The 24,770-nt window shown below is 39.4% G+C and overlaps 1 protein-coding gene across 1 annotated transcript in view; it reads right to left on the bottom strand.

The window, feature by feature from the left end:
- pex5la (peroxisomal biogenesis factor 5-like a) overlaps positions 1 to 23,838 on the bottom strand; it is a 49,261-nt gene extending 25,423 nt beyond the window's left edge. The window contains exons 1-7 of the mRNA XM_070908911.1: positions 23,815 to 23,838; positions 23,348 to 23,452; positions 12,506 to 12,617; positions 4,281 to 4,490; positions 2,820 to 2,943; positions 1,595 to 1,688; positions 1,262 to 1,291 (exon numbers count right to left, since the gene is read on the bottom strand). Coding sequence (XP_070765012.1) covers positions 1,262 to 1,291; positions 1,595 to 1,688; positions 2,820 to 2,943; positions 4,281 to 4,490; positions 12,506 to 12,617; positions 23,348 to 23,452; positions 23,815 to 23,838 — 699 coding nt within the window. The remainder of the gene's footprint in view (positions 1 to 1,261; positions 1,292 to 1,594; positions 1,689 to 2,819; positions 2,944 to 4,280; positions 4,491 to 12,505; positions 12,618 to 23,347; positions 23,453 to 23,814) is intronic.
- Positions 23,839 to 24,770: the final 932 nt, after the last annotated feature.

Here is a 24,770-nt window from a genome sequence, read left to right as displayed (position 1 = left end):
GCCAGTTAGACTGTTTGGCTGTTTAGCTCACATATTTGTTTGTATTTCAAACAGCATGTTTTTACTTTTATTGTTACAAGAGAAGAGGCCTTAGGATGAGGTCTAATCGATGTATTTGGCAAACATAATGCTATCTCGAGTAATGCTGGCATGGGTTACTAAAGTGTAAACTTCCCCAAATTCAATAAAGAGCAGGACAGAGCTGCTAACGTTAGCCTAAACTTTAGTAGCATTAAGGACCCGCTTTAACACAGTGGGGAAATACTACATAGTTTGTTGTGAACAGGGCTTTTTTTTAAATGTAACCTGTAACCCCACAAACTTATGTAGCTGGTTAATGATGTGCTCCTTGGACTTGGAAGTTCAGGAGAGCGAACAGTTTAGCGAACAGTCAATTGCAGTTCAATTTCCACGAGTTCCATTTGCTGATGGAGACTGTGAGATGCGGCTGAATGCTCAGAAAAAGCTAGTTAGGGGACCTTGAGTTGAGATTATTTTGTCCTGTCACATATTGACATCGAGGTCATGAATAAACGTCCATGCTCCAGTAATATAAAACACTCCTGGAATCTATCGGGCACTTCAAAGTGATTAACATTGAATGATCATCTGAGGGTGGATTTTTCCTTGAGGCTCAAATGTTTGGGCCATTTTCTCGTGTCGTGTTTATGTAAATCTCGTGCAACACACATCTCTCTTGTTGGCATGCGTTTTCTGCTTGTGTGTGCTTATGGGAACTGCCAAGTAGGAAACTAGAACCACTCTGTACAGTATCTCTGTCTGCTGCTATGTAACTCCTGAGCAAAACAAATTCAGTGTGTTTGTTTGCCAATAACGTCCCTCCATCTCAGACAGTTATCTTTAATCCCAAATCTATTATTTATCAGAGTGCTGAAAAGGTGGTGTATGTTTAGCTAACTTGGTGAGATCAACACTAATGGGCTCAGAGTTAGGCTGCTGAATAATTCATAGGCTATTAATCTAATAATGGCGTCTGGAAACAAGACCCCTTATGCAGACCTAGACAGAGACATCAACTTAGGAGGAAAGCGCTTGACATTTGGACCTCGTAGCACCACAAAGGAACAATCTCAAGGCCAACAGTATATATGGATTTCCTCAAAGGTTCCTTTTGGCTTCAATACAATCTCCTCTTTTTGGTCTTCTAATTCAAATTTTATGAGATGGTGTGATGCTTTTGTTCCGGTGCAAATGTAGAAGTCTTTCAATATTATATGAAAGGATGCATAGGGAGGCTTACATGTCTTCCACTAATATACTGCCTGTTGAGCTGAAATGGAAGAATTGAAGGTGTTAGGACAAAATGATGGGTAAATAATTTCACAACAAGGGTGTCTTATTAGAAACAAACTTTTATATTAAAGCTACATTATCGTGCATTAACATGCAGTTGCTAAATAAACAAGTTAAATTAATAATTTCATGAAATTATTATGATGGCTTAACCATCAGTCAGAACAATATGTTTGAGATGTGTGAAGCTTTCTCACTTCAAAAGGGTGTTGATTTCAAGTGCAGACAGCACATACAATAATAATGATTACTGCCTGCCCCTGTCATACTGAGCACTTACTTGAGATGCTAGAGCAGACTCTGGCTCGACTTTGGTATTTACTTCCATGGAGTTCTTATTCGATGGCTCTAATTGGGTTTTACAGTCTATGGACCTGAAATAGAAGAGGGACATATGGTTTACATGGTACAGACACATTGCACTCAACTTGATATAAATAGAATGTTTCTGCTACTTTTCATAGTCTAGGTAAGACATAAAGTATCTCAAAGCTCTCTACACTGAAATCACTGCCAGCGTTTTTAAATTTCTATAATAACTGCGCATGGCAAAAAAGCAACCTTGGGTAAAAGCTGCGCTCGTCACTGTCACTTTTTACCCAGTCGTCCAATCACAGTGGAGGAGGGGCGGGACAAAAACCACATAGACCAACAGCAGGTCCGTCCTCTCTCCCTACATGCTTCAGCCTTCCCTTCATCCAGAGAAAGGGCCAGAGCAAGTACTCTACCTTGTGCTGACATTTTTACATTCAGTGTTTGTTGATAACACAAACTATCTGCGAAATTAGATAGGCTACTTGCAGCACATACTTCTGCGTGTATTGCGTATCATAGCAACCAAAGTGTCTCAGATGAAGAAATGCTGCGCCTCCAAAACGCTCTCAAGCGCTCCCAGCTGGGCGTTTTCAGAGGGGAAGAAACGCTTTGGTGGACACTAGCCTTTATAAAGGCAATATGGCTAACATGTTGGAAAACAGTTGCTAATTTATACATCTAGCAGATATAGAGCAATATTAGCGTCATTTAGAGCTGTGTTTCTGGCCACCTCATAATGTAAGTCCAATATTCACTCTCCTTTTAACTCTGCCAACTCCTGATGGAAATGTCTGTCTCTTTAGCTGATAGATACACCACTATCGGGTGACAATTCTGAGTTTATCATTACAAGCGACCCCTTTCACACACATCTCGTCATGTGACCCATTGTTAATATAGAAATGTTGATTAAAGTCACTTTAAGGATAGGGAAACATTGTGGTTATGATTATCTATAATGTAATAATTGCAGGTCTGTGACAATCTCTGTTCTTCTGCATGGAAGTCTGATGTGCTACACGTTCATCAGACACTTGACCTCAATGTCTGCTTTGCTGGATAAAGGGCACACCACTTCCTGTATTGGCACAGGATGTAAATTGTGAGCCGTGGAATTGTCCAACATGGGTGTCATTTTCATATTTCAAAATGTCGCTATCTCATTAATGCCTGGTCAGGACAATACCTACCACAGAAACTCATTGGACGAATTTTTTGAAGAACGCCGTCTCTCCATCTTCCATTTCCTGTTGCCATTCCTCTCAGGGTTGGGGTTCAGCTCTTCCCATTTATCCAATGGTGAACCAACGGTAACTGGTGACGGTAATAAGATAATTAAGAATAAAATAATAACATCACAAAACAGACTGAATTGACAAAAGAGGCAAATTAAGTTAATTGGTTGCATCAAAATACCCTCACCTTTGATCAAATGAATCACTTTAAATCTAATATTCATCAACCCTCATGGCAGTCTATTGTCTGTTAATTTGGACAAATGCCGTTTTTAGCTTTACATTTTGAATGTCATTAAGTAATAACTAAGTAACTAGCCATGTTTTCCAGTAGTTGAAAAACAAACTCTTTAGCACCGGATCACAACCACTAATGGAATCTTTCTGATGGGACAAACCGTGAACTAAAAACACACGATTCTAACAGGACATAAAGTTATGCTGGTAAATGACGTTAGAGTTATAATCAATCTCACTGCCATGAATTATTCAACACACTGTAGTTTGACCCGCTCAGCATAATTAGTTCCCATTGAAGAGTTTAACCTTTTCAACTGGCAAATACATAAATAATTGGCCATTTTCTTGTAACATCTTTTAACATGATCTCTTTCATTACAGTAAATTGGCTTGATGCTTGATGATCTTGTCAGTTTCACAGAGGATGATGGGAGTCAGAGTTGCTTGGGTATGTAGGGGGTTAAGGGGTGGTTTTTGAGAAACTGGGTGAGGTGGTTGATAGCAAGATAAAACAGTGCAGGGTACTGTGTGAAATGATAGGATTTCATTTTTATAGGTGTGTATGATATTGTTGTTATATAACAGCATGCATGCTATAATATCAATATACTGAATCATTGTTTTGAATTATCAATGCTAGTGTCAACATGATACGTGAAGCTTGCAACTTAAGCCAAAACAAACCAGAAAAAAACTTTACTTACTGAGAAATATAAACATGTTTTTCTACAAAATACTTTTTTTATTTAAGAAAAGAAGCCAAAATGTTATGTGAACACAAGCAGCTGTAAAAGAACTTTGCACAAATAAATTTGACTAAAATTGATAAAATTTTGATTTAAATCAAGAACGATCTGATCAAAAAATATGTAAACAAGAATCTGACAAATATTCAATGCCACCTTTTATTATTTGACAGTTTTCGATTATTGGTGGTGCAGACACATTTCATACTCAACCCTAAATGCAGGCTATCATCTCTGTTAAGGGCTGTTTAGTGCTTTTTCACTGTGTACCAGAGTGTTGCTGTTTCCTTTTATCAGCATTTTCAGTGCTTACCAAGTAACTGATGGTTGGGCTGCATCTTTTCCCTGTAAACTGTGTGTTAGAAATGCAGCGTTTATACTTCTCTTCTAAAAGATTGTGAAAAATCCAAAGTTTACAATCCGTCTCTACCTGAGTCTAGTGATGCCCTCTCTGGGGTTCTCATGCTTGGTCCTGTGTGTTCAACTTCCACCTGGATCAACTCCGTCTCATCCGTCTTCTTTCTGTGAGGGTTGTTCCTCTGGCTGTTCCCCCGGGACGACAGCGGACTCTTCCTGTCCTTGCTGTTCCTCCTGTCGCCAGGTTCACTGAGATCCAGCAGGTCCAGCGTTGAAGACAGAACTGTGAGGGACATGACAGTAGTTTAGCCTTCCTCATTTCACAGAGGCATTGCATAAATGTACATTTGTTTATGGTTCATGATTTCTAACTGGGATTTTTTTTGTGAATGTGATGCTCACCTGGGAGAGAGCACTCAACAGGCTCACACCTTCCACACACAAGGGACATTAACGGCCAAAAGTACTGTAGATTGCACCAGTAATGACTCTGTGTTGACTCTGCTAGTTCATGAAAATGCTTTAATCTTATCTGGGATTTTATAAATGTGAAGGGCTTCTTAGTTGAACAGGTTTCACAACTGATGGAATTTTGATTCAATATATAGTTTATATACTGAAATGTATAGATACTTTATTGAATTGTTGAATTTTACCATCAATGGTAATAATATTGGTGAAATTTGGTTGAATCAATTGCATGTGAATTCCAAATTTAAAGTTTACTAGAAATGTGGCCACACAATGCTATTTTATGATTTATTACTGAGTATCACATTATAGTATTCAGGTGTAAATGGATTCTTCAAGACCCCTATAATGCTCAATCTCTCATACTTTATTCTTTTTTTCTCACTTCCTCTGAGTGATTTTTATTCTTAAATCTCAATCATTTTAACACATTTAATTATGTGGTTAGGTCAAGTTTGTTCACTCTCAAGTGTTTTTTGAGATTCTTCAAGCATGTATCATATTTCGGAAACTTTTCTTTCTTTGTAATAAGGCAGAACAACAGGTTTCACTTATTGTGAAGCTTTGATTTTGATCTACACATTTTCTGACACTGCGAGTTGAGCTGTCAATGGTACTTAAGCTGTCACGGTATTGCCCCCTGGGTGGACTTCTAAAAAATGTGCTGCTGCTCTTTTCAGAGAATCTAAATATACTACAGGCTGCTGCACAGTTTGATAAGGATAAGGCAGCCCCTTGAGGAGCTCCAGTTTGGTCAATTAAGTAATTCAATCTCAGGTTGGTAGAGCGGCAAAGAAGGACAGAGCCTTCTGTCAGGGGGCTGAACTTTTGTCTGTGCTGTCATCCAGCTTCATGGCTGCAGACTCTGTAACTGTGTTGAAAGGTTTTCAAGTAAGAAGGGGATGTTTAAGTTGAGTAAGTATTACTTAATAACCTTCAGGTAGCAGCAGAATGTAAGCTTTCTCATTTCCAGAAGGCGTTTGTATCCACTGTCTTTCACTGTAATTCAAACCCACACTGCCTATACTTTCTTCCCACTGCTGATTTTTCTGTTCTCTTATTACAGCCACTTTTCTTTCACATCTTGTTTATTGAATTTTTTCTGTGTTAGTAATTTGATTTGCGGTGGTTTGATTCAAATCAGCATTATGTCCTGCTGCTGGCTGTTGTGTTGCTGTAAATGAAAATGAATAAATAAAGCTAAAGCAAACGGGGTGAAATGTACAGAAATGTTACTAATTCTGGGTGACATTTTCCCCTCATATCATTGTAATGAAGTGCATTTTTACTACTGGTCATATTGCCTAAATCCATTATACATGTAGAGTCACATTACGTTGTCACTGTAATTCACATATTGTACATGAAGCACATCTGGCTGCTGGAACGGAGTTCTTTTCTATGTTAACATGCAATAATCTGGGAATTTCTAATGACCTTTGTCATTGCCACTGGATTTTTATGAACATATGTTTGAAGAAAACCTTGTAGACTAAACACATGGGATGGAAACTGTCAAAGTCAAGTTCAGGTGAGAGAAGTGGTAAAAAAGCCTTTTTATGCATTGGTTATTTGTGGATCCTACAAAGGTTTCTCCATCATTTCCAAAGACCCTGACTGTGTCTTTTGTGCAATGCGAACTCAAAACTACAGACACATGACTGCATAATTGGCGTGCTGCTGTTTCATGACAACCAACTGAGAGCATTTGTTGACTGAAATCTCTGCGTAATTAGAGAGTATGCTTGTCTTCTATGCCTTGTGCTCTTTAGATGAGAAGTACAATTACAAATCAAGGGAGACGCACTCGTGGGGAAGGTTGCCTGAAGAGTTTTCGGCATAAAAAAGAAACACAAGCTGTTCATGAAAAGGCAATGATGTCAAAAATGTTTTGGCACCTTCGAGTCTACTTGAAATGATGAGACTGGAAAGACAATTTTCCATATAACTGGATATTTTAACTGGATTTTATACTGTATATTTATCTAATGGATAATGAGTAGCTTCGTTGTGGCCAATGGACTGATGGTGAGCAAATAAATGGACATTAACTGATTGTTCACTAAGCCCTTTCAAATAGCACAGAAAATGCAGTTTACAATGATAACAGTGGCAGTTTTCCTGCTCAAAATTCGTAGTCATTATTGAGTCCTTGACTTCTGACAAAAGCAGGCTTCTCATTTCCTGCCAGTAACTGTTGGTTTTGCCAGCTGAATGGACAACTAGGAGATTTTATCAGCTCTAAAAAGCTAATTAACATGAGCTTATGCTGTCTCTGGTTGACTTATTTTAAAACAAGATCCCTGAAAGGGTCCTTAACAGGAACTTGAAGGCTACGCAACCCTGCTTGGGTGCTTACTACAGACAAGCCATGCAGAGGTTACATATATTATATATTGTTTGTATTTTCAAACAGTATGTTTCAGTTTTACAAGAGAAAAAGGTTTGAGGATCAGGATTAACTGATGAGTTTGCTAAATGTAACGTTTATCTTGGGTAACAAGTTCAGCTGAGGTTGCTGGAGTGTAAACTTCCCTAAACCCAACAGAGCAAGACAGAGCTGCTGTGTTAGCTGTGTTAGCCAACCCCCATGCAGTGGGGGAAATAGCACACAATGGATGTGCCAGTCCTGAACAGGGCTTTTTCTAACGTAACCTTTAACACCACAAAATAATGTAGCTAGCTAATGACATGTTCTTTGGTCTTGAGAGTAGCAGTTACCACTGGAGGTAGGAAGCAAGTTGGCTGGGCAAGCTAACGTTTGCAGCTAGTGATTGAGCAGACAACCACGCTGTTTTTTTAGCTTTTGTTTTTTTGTTTTTTGGATGGCGATAAATAAGACCTGAGCCTCTAAACTCTTTGTATACCATGTATCATCTTTACTAGAGCAGTGCTCTGAAATCCAAATCCAAAGCTTGCTTAGTAACGGTTGTAAAGCTATGATTGGACAAACGCTGTTCAGGGGAAGGATGTACCTAATGGTCAGTTGGACGTTTCCTAATAAGACAACATTTGGTAACGATAAGTTTCAAGGACGAAGAGATGAATCTTTAATTGATCACTATAATCTCAAGCAATAAGCAGTGAAGAGATCAAAGGTGAGAACGGTTGTATCTTTAGAGTATTCCTGTGACTATTGAACCAGCATGTTGGAGCAAAGTGCAGACAAAAGGAGATTGTGTGGTAATGAGGAGAGGGGATTTTATGCAGCGGGGGGATGGTGATGAGAGGCCCTTCTTGAATAGATGAGTTTCAGTCTATACATCTGGAAATGGGTAGTGATGGATATCCTAACCAGAGTGGGAAGGACACTTCTCAACAGGGGCAACTAGCTGATTACTTGTGTAACAGAGTCTGTATGATCTGATTCCACTTGCTATTTCATGTAGATTTGTTGGCTCAAGGGCGCCCTCTCTCAGGGGTGGTAAATGCCACTGGCACCTTAGAGGCATTGCCAGTTGTGAGAGACATGCCCGCGGTAGGTTGCTGTGCACAGCACTGTAGGCAAATGTGGTGTATTAATGTCTATATGTCCGCCATATGAACATATATGCACTGTGGGTTACGGAAACATTAATTAGAAGAGTTACAAATGGGTTACTGTACTTTTTAAGTGTACAATTAACGGTATAACACACCCGTTAAGTTAGCTAGGTAGCTAGCATCAATGTTAAAATAATTTGTTGATCTTTTGTAGTGTGCTGTGTGTGAGCTGCCTGAATCGAGCCAACTAAGAAACTGACCGGTACATGTTTTGTTCCCGTTCAGATATTAAACGGCGGCCCAAAAAGAGAAACCAGTCTCCTCATCATCATTATTTACACAACGCAGAGTCGAGGGGTTGATAGAACCGGCCAGTTACAGCGAAGTGTAGCTGAGCGCGGTTACACTTGCTTTATAGTTGCAAACTAATCTTCTTACTAAAATTGAACATTTGAATAGACATTTATGTGACTAGTGTGTTTCTAAACCCATCAACAGGCAAAAATAATCATCAACCTCAAAATCAGACGAAAGAAAAACTGCACGCCAGAGAGAGAGCACAACATGATGTAGGTTTCATGTGGATTAGCATATTTGAGCTGGTAATTATCATTCATCATGGATTTGCTTTGTTTGCTAATTCCTGTTCAGTGTTATTCAGTGCTGGAATCTCTGCCAGGTCCATCAGAGTGTGAAAACAGATTGACAGACAATCACACCTAACATCCACTTCACCTGCATGTCTTTACACTGTGGTAGGAAATCAGAGCAGCTGGACGAAACCCAAGTGAACATGTGGAGAACGTGAAAACTGCTTACAGGGAGGGCCGATATTATACCACTTGGCACTGATGATTTCATGAGTTCAAGGTTTTTCTAAAACCTTTGCTTTTAAATGACACATGCATTTTACAATATTGCACATAGACTAAAATTTAGACAGGATTTAACCATTTTGGGAATTTTGAGATTCATGACCAATTATGTTAGGCCATCATTGTCAGCGGGAGCAGCAGGAGGCATTGGGGAGACAGAAGGTGGAGACTTTGCCTCAATATCCCCCCATACTTTGCCTGGCTGAATCAGCACAGTCAGTGGCCAGTTTGGAGATGACACATGTCAGCTGTGCAATCTGGTTCTGCAAATCGTCATTCAAAAGATGGTACAGCTCAGTGATCAAGGTCCCATCCATGTGGAAACCAAGATGGCACTTGGCATCTGTTAAAGTCAGAACATTCAATTCCTCAACACGTACTTTGACCTAGTTGATCTTTAGTTTATTGGCAGAATGAAAGTATGAGTATAAGTTCACATGTGCTCTCCTGATGTCAAGATGTTACTCAAATGTGTACTTGAAACAAACAGAAATGAGGTTTAACTCGTGCTCTTTTAATTACGTCATCTTGTTGTGCCCTCTTTGGCAGTGGTTTCCTCGACTGATTAGCGCCATCAACTGTTTATCTTGATGTGCCCAATGCATAATATTCAGATTACAGTAGTGGATAGAAACATTAGTTGGTATTTTCTGTTTCAAATTTCTGGAAGCTTGGTTAAAATGTGCGCTACATTTGGATGGAAACCTGACTAAAGAGAGAAAGAGAACATGGACACCCACATCAACTCATTAGCTGACAAACAGGAAGGAAAGACCATTAGAATTGGTATTGCATTGTCCATTGTTGATCCCTTTCTAAATCAAGCACATAAATGGCAGGACACATCCTGTTTAATTATGTACTTCAGATATACAGTGAATTGTTGTGGAGGCAGCCATGCATTATTGGTTGCAAATCAAACTTGTGTTGCTGCTAGAGAGCTTTGTTTTGTTCTGCATGTAAACCTCTGTCAGAAACATCAGATAATAAAGCTACTCTTTGTTTTGTTGGTAAAAGTGGTCATTGGTATGATGTTGATTTAATAGACACGTAGCACAGCCGAATAAAACACATTCTCTCCAGTATTGTTGCCATGGTTAATAAAAACTAATAAGCAACATCAAATGTGAGTTTCAAGTCTCTCACGTGTTAGTCTCGCAGACCTGTCTCTATACGCTCTGGATTGTTGATTTCTTTAAACCAATCACAGTCGTCTTGGGTGGGGCTAAGCCCAGGATGCAGGGACGGTACAGTTGCAAAATAGTGTCTGGGGGAACTTGTTTTGGTGGAACATTTGCACTTTGGGATGCGAGCCCTGGCATTAAAATAGTTCAGTCCCCACTAAAGAAACACCACATAAAATAAATGACATTTGTAGACTGTGATGATGTGATTTTACAACGTTTGCTGTTAAAAAAGACGAACATAACTTGATCATCGGTGGCCTCCCGATACCTTAGCTCTGGAGGAGCTCACTGGACCCGTTAAAGCCGTGAACTTTGAAAACAGTAACGCGCAGTTCGTGAAAGGGGAGGAGAATGAAGAAGAAATAGTTGCCAGATTTATCCCCGCAGCCTACATCTGGTGAGACTACTCACATGTTAACAGCCACAGTATGGTATCAAAGAGCTTGTCCTCTATATACTGCAGGGTAATTGTACATTTGTATTCCATATTAATATTTTGACATAGAGCCTGGCCTTAATGATTAAACAGCATCTTAAACAGCAAATTAAAAATTACTTGTAGTACTGGGTAGTCACCTACAGTGCATCCGGAAAGTATTCACAGCGCTTCACTTTTTCCACATTTTGTTATGTTGCAGCCTTATACCAAAATGGATTAAATTCATTTTTTTCCTCAAAATTCTACACACAACACCCCATAATGACAACGTGAAAAAAGTTTATTTGAGATTTTTGCAAATTTATTAAAAATAAAAAACCTGAGAAATCACATGTACATAAGTATTCACAGCCTTTGCTCAATACTTTGTTGATGCACCTTTGGCAGCAATTACAGCCTCAAGTCTTTTTGAATATGATGCCACAAGCTTGGCACACCTATCTTTGGGCAGTTTCACCCATTCCTCTTTGCAGCACCTCTCAAGCTCCATCAGGTTGGATGGGAAGCGTCGGTGCACAGCCATTTTCAGATCTCTCCAGAGATGTTCAATCGGATTCAAGTCTGGGCTCTGGCTGGGCCACTCAAGGACATTCACAGAGTTGTCCTGAAGCCACTCCTTTGATATCTTGGCTGTGTGCTTAGGGTCGTTGTCCTGCTGAAAGATAAACCGTCGCCCCAGTCTGAGGTCAAGAGCGCTCTGGAGCAGGTTTTCATCCAGGATGTCTCTGTACTTTGCTGCATTCATCTTTCCCTCTATCCTGACTAGTCTCCCAGTTCCTGCCGCTGAAAAACATCCCCACAGCATGATGCTGCCACCACCATGCTTCACTGTAGGGATGGTATTGGCCTGGTGATGAGCGGTGCCTGGTTTCCTCCAAACGTGACGCCTGGCATTCACACCAAAGAGTTCAATCTTTGTCTCATCAGACCAGAGAATTTTGTTTCTCATGGTCTGAGAGTCCTTCAGGTGCCTTTTGGCAAACTCCAGGCGGGCTGCTATGTGCCTTTTACTAAGGAGTGGCTTCCGTCTGGCCACTCTACCATACAGGCCTGATTGGTGGATTGCTGCAGAGATGGTTGTCCTTCTGGAAGGTTCTCCTCTCTCCACAGAGGAACTCTGGAGCTCTGACAGAGTGACCATCGGGTTCTTGGTCACCTCCCTGACTAAGGCCCTTCTCCCCCGATTACTCAGTTTAGATGGCCGGCCAGCTCTAGGAAGAGTCCTGGTGGTTCCGAACTTCTTCCACTTACGGATGATGGAGGCCACTGTGCTCATTGGGACCTTCAAAGCAGCAGAAATTTTTCTGTAACCTTCCCCAGATTTGTGCCTCGATACAATCCTGTCTCGGAGGTCTACAGACAATTCCTTTGACTTCATGCTTGGTTTGTGCTCTGACATGCACTGTCAACTGTGGGACCTTATATAGACAGGTGTGTGCCTTTCCAAATCATGTCCAATCAACTGAATTTACCACAGGTGGACTCCAATTAAGCTGCAGAAACATCTCAAGGATGATCAGTGGAAACAGGATGCACCTGAGCTCAATTTTGAGCTTCATGGCAAAGGCTGTGAATACTTATGTACATGTGATTTCTTAGTTTTTTATTTTTAATAAATTTGCAAAAATTTCAAAAAAACTTTTTTCACATTGTCATTATGGGGTGTTGTGTGTAGAATTTTGAGGAAAAAAATTAATTTAATCCATTTTGGAATAAGGGTGTAACATAACAAAATGTGGAAAAAGTGAAGCGCCGTGAATACTTTCCGGATGCACTGTATGTATTTTTGCAAGTCATCAGTTAGACAGACTTTTTTGCAGACTGAAAAATGACTGTACTGTACCAGCTGTGTTGGAAGTCACTGGGCGGGAGACCCCATCACACTTGGTCTCGCAGAGGAAATCGTCGATGGAAGGGCTCAGAAGCGGGCGGCTCTCTTGTTGCTCACTCACCAGCTGTAAGGGCAAACAGACAAGACAGTTCAGGCTCTCACTCAGCATGAAACTCCCATCATAATGTCTACAAGAGTCCCCGGCATGTTAACATTAAGGGAAGTTCAGCCCTTTGGTCATGATACAGATGACACCAGTGTCTCTATACTGACACGTCCCTGCATTGCAAAAATGGGTTTTAACATTAACACTGTGTGTCATTTTAGGAAGATAACACACATTTGTGCTCCTTTGCAGCACGTCATTTATTCACTGCATCTTGACATAGGCTCACTGAAGTGATTCAAATGTGTTTTGAGCCACTCAGATGTTAGAGATGTTGCAGCCTTTTTAACAGTTTCAAGAATTTGTACTTGTGTTTACATGAAGAGTACAGAGAAACTATTTGAGTCTTATTTTATTTATTTTTTTACTCTCTTGACCACATTCAGTCATGTACTATATACTTTTTGTCAGGCCCAATGGCTGCTCTTTGCGAACTGATTCCTAGTTACTTGTGCTAGTGATGTTTGACAATTGGTATTTCAATCAGGAGAGACAACTGAATGAAGTTAAGATAATGTTTATTAAAACAGATGACATGAGATAATTAAGTCTCGACAGAAAGTCTTTGATGTTTAGACTCCATAGGGAGATTTGGTAATCGAGGGGTGACTGCCCTGAAAAGCACCAAGATAAATCTCCCCATGGAGTCCAGACACTGGTGGTGGAGGCTGATGACTCTACTGAGACTGATGTCTGATGACTGATGAAATGATGAAGCTGATGAATCTGCAGAGACTGGACAGTGATGGGGAGGTGGAGGGCACACATAACAGTAGCATGAACGTACTGAAGGCAGAGAGAATCATATTTAAAAAGACAGCATCAAGCTGATAGGCTAGCAATGAAGGTATGTTGCTGAACTATTCATCACACAATAACATTGCTACGTTTGTATGCACACACAAAACACCGTAACTGGAAAAAAATCAGTGTAAGGCAAGAAATGGGAGAATGTTTTTACATGCACTATAATTATCTGGTTACTGTAAAACCTGTCTTTGCACACAGCTGGTCTGCAATGAGCTTTCTCCCCCAACCCACAACCATATTTATGAAACCAAACTGGCATTTTAAATGTCTTAGTAATTGCTCTGTTGCCTGCAGAGGCGCGTTTTTTCAGAGCATTTGACTGATGGCGCACTGAGGGTACAGGCTCTGTAGTGAGAGAGAATACAGTGGTATGTATGTGTTTGAATTTTACTGTTGAGCTGTGGAAACCAGTTTTAGTTGAAGTTTTAGTCAAACTTGGGTGTACAGACCGGTCAAACCAGATTTCGCCTTGATTAGCAGGCTAATCATTCTTCAAATTATGCAACTCATCATTAAACTGTCACTGTCCTTGCACTTACTTCAGCCGAGCAGCATCCCTCATTCTCTGCTGCATGTTTTATTTTGCCATCCATGAAGAGTATAAACAATCAATATTTCCTGCATGAGGGGTAAATACCACCCCATCTTTCAAGCTGGCTTGACATTGGAGAGCAATTTAAATCCAATGGTGTTCCTGCAGGTTTAATTCGCGACTGGAAGCTATGTTGATCATAGAAATGAATGGGGAGTGAGAAGCACTTTGTGACTGGTGACTGTGAAAGGTGCTATATAAATAAACTTTGCTTGCTTGAAATCTGGTGTGACCGCACCTTCAGAAGAGGTCTTATCAGGCATGATAAGTGAAAACATCTGTGTGAGTGGACCATAGGTGTGTAGGGCTTTTACTACTACAAGAAAACACAATACAAACATCTTTATTTCCTCTGCACTGCTGTTAAAGTAAGTTTTTGTCATGTACTCTTAAAAAACATTTCATATTTACATTATATTTAATGTAAATCAGATTACTACAGAGGGATGACCAGGTTAACAGTGCATGTAATCTCACTGAATGAGTCCTGTAGTCACGACTGAGATGAGCTGGGCTGAGAGGAACCCAATGGATGTGTCCCAAACGATAATTGCTGAACCGTTATTGCTTATCTCACTTTCCAAACCATGAAAATGGTAATCACCTTGTCTGTGATGCACCAATTTGTAGGCTTGCCAGTGCAGCTGCAGAATAGGTTACATCCAATTCATTATTGGTACCCTGAAGCCTCGATACTCCAGGTGCAGCTGGCTGCAATTTGCCAACCAATGCTTCATAATTTGGAGGTGAAAACCAGTTTTGTCCCATAGAAAGGGTAAGCCACCACTGCTGTTGTCGGCCTGTGCAGCGTTTATATAATGCTGGCAGCGAGGAAACATGACATTTGCTATTGTTGCTCTCCAGGCCGTGCTCGCGAGCAGAATTTTAATGAAGGCGCTTAAAGTTTAATTACCAAGCATGGAACGGACTGCACACAACCTGCCATATGCTCGATATGAAAGGTGTTTTCATAGCATGTCTACACTGTACGTGCCCTTATAATTACAAATGTAAAGTACATCCATATTGTATTATACTGTGCCATTATACAAGTTTAACTCATGTGTTTTGTTGACATTGGCCCTCATTGTCTGGGGTCCTACAGACCCCACTGCTGTATGTATAAAAACAATAGTATTGCAAAAACTGCAATCCAGTTTTCTCCTGACATTACTAAAACCCCACATGTAGAAAAGTACTGAAGTAGAAATCCTTCTCTTTGAAGTAAGGAAATATTTATGTTTTATATGCTATTTGAACGATGCACAAATTTATACTCAGTTGAGGTGTTTCTGTTATTTAGCCTATCCTCATTGAATTTATTATACGAGAAAACATGTCAGTATAATGTAATACAGTTCAAAAGCTCCACAAACTGCAGCCTCTAAAATGGCCATACAGTTGGGCAAATACTGTACATCACAACTTTCATGAAGTTAGAATCTTTTGCAGGACAGTTGTATTAACCTGTATTCATTTTAGCTAGGTACCTAATAAACTGACAACTGAGTGTATTAATTCCTTTAGTTTGCAATGGATGGCAAAGTTATAAACAGACATGGTGATGTTACTTATGTTTGGGGTCAATTATAGACAGAGAGGTCTGACTTCCTGTTAGACCTCTGATGAACAAACTTACCAAAAATAACAGAAAGCCACATAGACGGGATTTGGGAGTTATAGTGTGGTGAAAAAGTATTTATAGTATTATGATTCATGATGAGGTGGACATTATGAGTTTTGCTTCATACATATTTGAACAACAGAAATGTTACTTCACTTGTTAATAATGATGTCCAACAAAGAGATGAGTGAAATGAAGAAATGTAGAAGATGATGACAACTAGTTTGGAATAAGATTTTAATATTTGCTGCACAAAAGAAAGAGGTGCAAACTTTTGCAGCAGAGAAGAAAACCTTTGAAAAAAGCACATAAATAATATCCAGAGGAAGCGGTCATTACTTTGTTGAGTGAGGGTTTGTGCTGCGCTGCAAGAACGCTGACCCAGCACAGGTAATTAGAGTTTGTGCCGTTCTGGTGTCAGAATAAAGCTTTGGTCCATGGGAAGTCTCGCAGTGTGAAGTAACCTGATTTCATCCTCTGCCGCTGCCAGCCCATGCACCCCCCTCCCCCAATTTTTGACTACAGCGACAAATCATAGAATGAGGATACACACTTGTTTTTAAAGGTCGTATTTATTGAGTGATTTACACGCTTGTTCGGGAAAAGTGTAATTGAGTCTGAGTGAAGGCTGAGCCACCATTGACTCTATTACAATTGTTAGTGTTGTGAAAGAGGTAGATGCCTCGTTTCATCTTGCTTTCAAAACCTGAATAATAATCACTCAACTGTTGGCATTTAATGGAAGAAATGAATCATCTCAAAAGGCTTTCTGCTTCTGCTGCAGCTGATTTTCACCCATGTTCAACTGAAACGCTACCTGATTAAAATACCACCTAAAACACAGGAATTATTAATCTGACAGACTCAACCCTGGCAGGGAGAGGAGAGAAAGTCTCTGTTTGTCATTCAGAAAAAACAAAAACAGCAGCATTCATCCACCCTGCTATTATTATTTACCACATCAAAACACTTTTCCCCTTTCAGCCTGTGTGTGTTTGTTGTTGGGGGAGGGGGTTTACAGGTCCAGCTGACTGTGTGTTATGTTTAGAGTACTATGTATATATTTGAGAAAATTGCCTTATTTTTTACAAAATAACCTTTTAGAACATTTTAACCGTCATATCTCACAATATGGATCTGGTTAACTCACACATGCAAACATTGCAACAATTTCAAACATTCAACAACTTGAATTATATAAAGCAATGTTCATAACCTATTTTCATTTGTTATTAGCCTTATGACTGGCAGGTGTTGTGGGAGATCTGATACTTTTCAACCATTTTGATAATCGATTAATTATTTAAGTCATTTATTAAGCAGAAATTCAAAACATTATCTGGTTTGAGCTTCTCCTGTGTGATAATGTGCCGTCTTTCTCTGTTTTATATAATTGTAAATGTAATATCTTTGGGTTTTGCACTGTTGGCCAGACAAAACAATTAATATGAGGACCTCACCTTGGGCTCTGGGACATTGTGTTGGGTATTTATCATTATTTTTTATAATTTCTTTTATCACATTTTACACAATTGAAAAATAAATTGAAAAAGGAATAACTAAATTAATCAATTGGAACCGTATAGACAAATAATCCCTTATGGTTTACAGTGTCCCCTACAGTATGGTCTTGGAATAATGATTAAAGAATGACAAGGTATTAGGTTATTAAGGTTTATTAGTGCTCTCACATCAGTAATGTATCTATTTATGTCATCCACTTTTATCTTTTGCAGTACCCAAGTATGTACAGTGCTGTATATGTATATTACATTAGTTTGTCATGAAATCAAATGCAAACTAATACACTATATTAATGTATATTACTGCACAGAGGGACCATGTTTGAATGTCATGAAAATCTACAGTATGATACATTATTGATTGTATATATGTATATATTCTAATAAAAATGTTTAAAACAGCTTCCTTGCTGCCTGGTCCAGCTGAACTGTATAAATATAGTGTACTCTTTAAAAACACAGTGGAGACACGGGACCTGAGGACTGGAGAGGGATAATCTCTTCACAATGTAAATTACATTCATAAATGCACACGCTCGCAGTGGCTGAGTGGATGATATCCAGAGAAACATCTGTCAGTGAATAACATTTTTTGTGATGCTTGCAAAGCATCTATTGGGGACGTCAGAGAGTTACTTCCTGCATTAAACAGAGGTGCGCTGATAAATCCCCCACAGTCTGTGTGAAAATTCCCCTAATGATAGATGACCTTGGATTTCTCCGCATTTTATTCTTTTGAGCAATACAAATGTCCTCTGGATGCAGGCTGAAGCGTTCCCTGCAGAGTCACTGTTTTTGATGTTGTGACTGATTGACTGAAGGTCAGCACTGTCAAAGGAGCAGCACGCTGGACATTTATAGCATACCATAATCTTCAAGTAAATCATCTTGAGGTTTTTAGAGAATAATAAGAGATGTTGACAGTTGGCCCTGCTGAGTCATTGCTGAAACTTGGCAGTGTTAGCATATTCTCAGAAAATACAGCGCAGTGTTTAATTGTGAAACAAGAACATTATTTGTGATAAACTGCAACCAGCTTGGCCCTTAATTGACTCTGTAAGGGTTATAAAAACAGGATCTCTGGTATAGCAGTCCTCTGCTTTACCAACGGAGTGATGCATCTCTTGGGATTATACAGTTTTGGTACGTGTTATAAAGGTTTTAGTCACGCTAGTGGTTCTGGCGACCTTGGTCGTCTATCTCAACAACTATTGATAGTTTGCCATAAAAGGTAGGTGATCCCCTGACTTTTCATGAGGTTAACATTTGTGGTTTTCAGTGAAATGTATCCAATTATACCAGCAAAACATATGACATTTCCTAATTACCTAATGACAGTTTCAGCTTCACTTGTGTTTAGTGCTAAATAACAAATGTTAGCCTGGCAACATGCTAAACTAAGATGGTGAACATGGTACATACATAATACATGTTAAACATTAGCATGTTTAGCATTAGCATTTTCAATTTGCGCATAAAAAACCTGATGACGTACATGAAGCATGTGACTTAAACATCCACTGAACAGACGAAAAACAACGGCAGACGAAAACATCCGATTTGTATTTTGAGTTTTGGACAGATTCACGTGAACATTGAGTCATAACTGTTAGGACCAAGTTCACGTGGCAGCACATCACGGCTGGCAGTCTCCTAATGGAGGACATTGCGCTATCTGCACTGCATATTATATGATCGTTGAAGTTGTTCTTCAAAGCACTTCCTATGATTGCCATTGGGGCCAATTTTAAATAATGGTTTTGAAACGATGAGACCTCTGAATTTTCCTCTTCTAATCATCCAGAAAACAGGGACAGAAGATCTACCGTGTTCATCTGGGGAGATGAGTCAGGCACTTTGGTACGAGGTTGCATGCAAACGGCAATTACAGGTTCACTCTTAACCCAAGAGAGCTGCTTCCTGAGCTGCTTTCCAGTTACTCTCACTTCGAGGAGGTTACCATTTTCCCTTACTGCCTTTTCCCCTCCTCTGCTCCCCTCTTGTTATACCTTTTGTTCTCTTCTCCTATGCAAAGCATTTTGGCACTTTGTTTACAAGTGCTTTAAGGAGTAATGTAGAAAATTATGTAATGGAAAACTTCAGCTAATTGTGCCGCTTGGGCTTGACTCCAAGAGATCTCTCAGATGTTGCTGTTAAGGGAACTGTGTACCAGTTAAACTTGTCAGAGCTTTGAAGGCGGGGAGGTTGAGGTGAGGACAGGAGGAGGTGGAGAGGATGGAAAACACCACATAAAGGGAAAGGTGGATAAAAAATATCAAAGCAGAGCACTTACAAGAGTTGTTAGATAAAACCTGGAGGCTATGTTAGGGATGGTTGGAAAATTATTACAGCCAACATCTTTCAATGTGTGTAGTTCACATGTAGAGTATGTTATGTCAGAATCAGCAAAATTGATCCTGATCATATCTTTGTAAATCTTCTCCATAATGCAGCAGGTTGTTTACTCATTACAGTTGTTGAAGCTGTTATTGTGGGTGGCAATGAACTCCCATGGGTCTACATACTGGAGTTCAGTTAGTTGGGTAATTTATGACTCATCATAATGGCTTTGCATGATTTGTCCTTTGGCTACAAAACTGGAAATTAAATTGTGAAAAAGTATTGCTAAGGAAAAATGTTCTACTATTGTGTATTTTACATTTTTAAAGGCATTATTCTGTATTATCTTATATTCAGCAAACCCCATGAAAAGACCAAAACCAACAAAGCAATAGTCCGCCTCGCAGTACTTTTGAATTACCTTGCCCTGTCTGTGGCACTCAGCCCAGAGCCCATTAATTCCTACTGAAGACGCAAATCTTTAAAAACAAGCCACAAATAATTAATAAAGTAAAATAGTTTCATTTTTAAAAAAGGCTCAGTAATTTCCTAAAGCAGCTTGGCACTGTAGTTTTTCACAAGCGCTACTCAAACAGGAGTAAATAGTGAATTTGCTGGGGACTATTTTTAGTTGCGGATTAATACATATTTGGTATTTTTGTATATGTATTTATGGCACCAGAAGGATGTGATATAGACTAAAAATAAACTACAGTACCCATGTTTATTGTAATGAAAGAACATGTCACCTAGCGCAACAGTGTGGCTCATTGATGTGTTTTTAATAGTTTTTGGACAACAACTCTCTATGGTTTAGAGAAATAAACTGTATCAGTCTTTGACTACAGAGGCAGCACTGCTGGTAAAATCAATTAATTGTTGGTTTGGGTATTTTCATTATTTGATTTCATGACAATAAGAAACATTTTACATACAGTCATTTAATCATTGTGTCTCAATAAAGTGTTGTTTTGTTTTGTTCAGGTCACATTTACTCTTTATCTGATATCTGACCTGCAGATTAAGGGTCATATTCGCATTATTTTATCTTATTTCTAGGAGTCCTCCTTAGTGGTACTAAGGAATGGTTAAAACTGTTTCAATAACTGTTGTTACTTTATATAGATAGATAGGTGCATATAATGTCTTGTTTCATGCTGCTGCCATTTTTAGTGTGCTTGGCTTTCTTTGAGGTTTTCCTTAGCTTCTCGGAGAGCTTGGGCCCATTGAGACATTTATGTGATATTGGGCTTTACAAATAGAGTTGACTTGACTTGACATGTGGTGTGAGGAGCCACAGCCTGTCACTTAGCTTCTGTCACTTGCTTAGTGACATCAAGCGGGGACATGATGCCTCTCAAACTGCAGCCTCAGCCACTGGACGGCTATCATGAGTTGTGTCTGGCCATGTGGAAACAATGTCAAGTGATCAGCTTGATACTGTAATTATTTTTTTTTGCAAAACGAGATACAAAACATTCAAGTCAGAGGTGACTTGTGGACTTGAAAATCTAGAGGGATCAAAATTAAATTCTTTACATAAGAAGGAAAAACAAACAACCTAATCTGTTTTTTTCCCTGATGCTTTCTTTGCTCTGTTCAGGCATAAAATATTTACTGACTGTTCTTAGCAAAACAATGCTGACTTGCAACAGCTGTTTTCTCCGGTGTGTGTACTTGCTTGCATATAAGAGAGTTAGTGTAGTGCATACAACAAGGTGGTCTGAACAGTGATCATTTTCAAGATTTAGTTTTTTTGGAGGCATCCCAAGTTTGTTGCTGTGTTGTTCTGTGCTGCAGCTCTGAGCAGTCACTTGACAGCATTGTTGCAGTTACTTTAATGTGACTGGACTGACAGCAGCGGTCGGTAATTGTCGTGTTTTCATGACATTATAAAACTCCTGAACCCTATTTAACAATGTCAAAATGCATTGTCATCAGTTATAAAACAAGGCTGTTTTTCTTCATTTCTAAAACATTACATTTTGGAGATACAAAGACATGTCATGGTTAGGGCCCGGCAGTGTGATCTAAAATCAATATATAGATATGTGCATATGTTTCTGTTGTCATGTTGCCTCACCTCTGATATAATCACAGTATGACTGGGCTGTTGGCTTGCCGGTTGATTCTGGTTAGATGTCCTTGGTTGTTGTAGCTAGACATGGTAATATCTGCACTATATAAATGTCAAACATGCCTAATAAAATAAGGTGATATGTTTGGTGGCGTTATTGCTGCATTATGCCTGTTACTCAGTATAGTATGTGGCTAATAAATGGCAGAGAGAGTCTTGACTTGTTGAGCAGTTCATTTCTCATGTATTGCTTGACCTTTTCAAATGAAGTGTGAGTTTCTAAAGGTAGTGCCTTTTTTTTAATGTCTATTCAGCTGTGGTAGCTCTCACTGCATGAGCAGGTCTTCATGTGTTTATTTCGAGCAAAGATAATGCAAACATGAAACTCATTACTGTAATTCCCGTGAACCGGAGGATTTTTCCTGGGAAAACTGACACTTGCTGAAAACCTTCATGATCTGGATAATGGTTCAATCACTATTGTGCTGTAAGAATCTGACACAGTGCAGTAAACTGGACGTGTTTTCTACATGTATGTGTTTATGTTTTTCTCAATCAATCATGTCACTGTGTTCTCTGAAGGATGAAGGTATTGATATTTGCACGTCGTAAAATGTTATAAACAGGTAATTATTGACCTGTTGTCTCCATAATATTGATTTCTGTGATACTGCAACACCTTAAGGTAGTAGAATCTATTAGTGTCTACTTAATAGACTTCAGGGATAAGTGCAATAAGCAGTTCTATACAGTAAGATAAATTATTATACAAATCATGATTTACACATTGCAACAAAATTAACTATATATTTCTTAAAATACACAAGTCATATCTTGTTAGTGTGAACTCAGCAAAGTTGCTGAGGCATAATTAAACACTTTCCACTTTAGCATTATCTTGGTTATATGACAGTTTATCAAACCAGATACTGTATTGGAAAATCAAGCCAGTACAAAGCATGCTACAAGTTATTAAAACACAGACATATATACAAGAGGACACACACAGCAGCACGTACACACACACACATACATACTGTACAAAAGCAATCAAGCACGGAGCAAGAAAACTCATATTGCCATCTGGAGCACCAACTCCATCCAGCTAAAACACTTAAAAAGCAAAAGAGGAGTGAAAAGCTCAGCAGCGGGTAAACAGTAATTTGCTGCAGTATTTTGTACACAGAGAGCTCAGTCAATAGCCCAATGCCATGCTGTGTGGCATAGCATTTTGGAAATGCATTCATACGCTGTTTGTGCAGAGGATTAGCTGCTTATGAGGTGTAAAAAGTTCATGGGGAAGTTTTTCTGACCTGATTAGGGATGGGAGAGGAAATTTGTGTGACCCCCTGGTTAAATGCACAATAAATGTTAACTAGAGGAGCTATGAATCTTTCAGAGGCTAATTTGAAAAGATAAAAAGTAACATGGATAATTGCAGCAATTTGAGGCTGCTATTATAGATCATAAGATCATTATTCACTGTGTAAATGTAGTGGTGTAGTAGAAGGGTTTTATACCCCATAGAGCAGCTGGAAGTATTTGTTGCGTCTTTGTTAGATACAACAGTCATAAGGATTAAGTAATGAGTTAGTAGACAGTGGAGGTCAGTTATAGGACACTCAAAAGCTTTGCTATTGTTCAGTATGACCAACACAGGAGGAAGTTCCACTTGGAGGCAGGGAGGGAGGGCGGGGTGGTTTCTGAAATGGTTCTGCCCACCTTGGTAGTCACTGTGAGGAGGGGCTTCCCTTCTGATGACGCCTTACTTGGTATCTCCTTCAGGACCATGGCAACAGTCTTATCTGCAGCCCTAGAGTCTTTCCCCTACAACAGTGAAATCAACAATGACTTGTGTCAGGACAGTTGGACAACTCAGTGCTTTTTGCCCCCGTCCAGGGCATCTTACAGAAAAGACTTTACCTTATGATGATGGAAATACTGTGTGGGGGCTGTCTACGGTAACAAAACATCGACTGAAGACATTTCCACAAGACTATGGCAATGAAAAGAGGGTCACTGCACAATGTAGAGGGTTGACTGTAGACAGTGATGAGCATGGTCGTCCACAGCAGTACTTATCCAGTACTTATGATGACAGAATATCATACAGAGCTCATTACACAATACACACCATATTATTTAAGAATTATGTACAGTGTATGGCAGATGAATGTCCTCTAACTAACTCTGGTTGGCATGTAGGTAGGCATGTTGGAATCACAAGTTAAAGGTTATTGAAAGGTTCAGACTTAAGTACCGAGTAGTAACGCATTATGATGTGTCAGTAAACTGCAGAGAGTGCTCATGTTGACATACTCAGCTGATCTGTGGAGCTTCATTCCGAAGGAGACCGAAGTTGAGAAAGAATAAAAGGACAAAGAGCTAATAGAGTCCATTCTCTGTATGGTGTGTTCGCTTGTTAAAGGTCCCCTGTGGAGTTTTTGACCACTCATATCAATGGTTTTACAAGTGGGTCCCTGTTTAGTTTGCTCTCATGCATGTGCACAAGGACTGCACAAGCGTGCAAGCACATGAGTGACGTGGTACATTCCTGTCCACTGATCTAGTGGCAGTAAAGCACCGATGTAGTAATGTATCAACAAAGGCAGGGAAGAAGAATACTGCAAGCAAGTAAACATGAATGTAAACAATGACAGTTTTGCAAAACTCCACAGGGCGCCTTTAAGTTTCTTATCGTTACGGCTCAACATTTTATACCAATGAGTGTACCTGACGCTATAATGTCTTTTGAGGGAATTGGTGACGAAGGGATGGTTTTGGACACATGTTGCAGCTAGACTTTGGACTTTAGGTCAAGTATATTTGTACCAAAAAATCTTGCTGGTTGCGTCTTGCAACTATATCTTCCTATAATTCCTATAGTTCCTAGTTATAATTCCTATAATTATATTAGAATCATATTGTTTTACAGTTCTCTACAAAAATATGATTATTCTGTGAGATGAAAATCTTATTCTCTGTCAATACTGCTTCAATTCTCTGTCACACATTTGAGTGGTGGTCATCAACGTTATTTTGTTACTTGGAACAAACACAAAAAGAAGCACAAGCAAAGACAGCTGCATTATCAAAATTATCAACAACCATGAACTGCTTCTCCCAGTGTGTCATCAATAGATTA

The sequence above is a fragment of the Enoplosus armatus genome, chromosome 7 (assembly GCF_043641665.1).
Source record: "Enoplosus armatus isolate fEnoArm2 chromosome 7, fEnoArm2.hap1, whole genome shotgun sequence".
NCBI classification, from domain to species: Eukaryota; Metazoa; Chordata; class Actinopteri; order Centrarchiformes; family Enoplosidae; genus Enoplosus; species Enoplosus armatus.
This window is presented reverse-complemented; position numbering and strand designations above follow the sequence as displayed.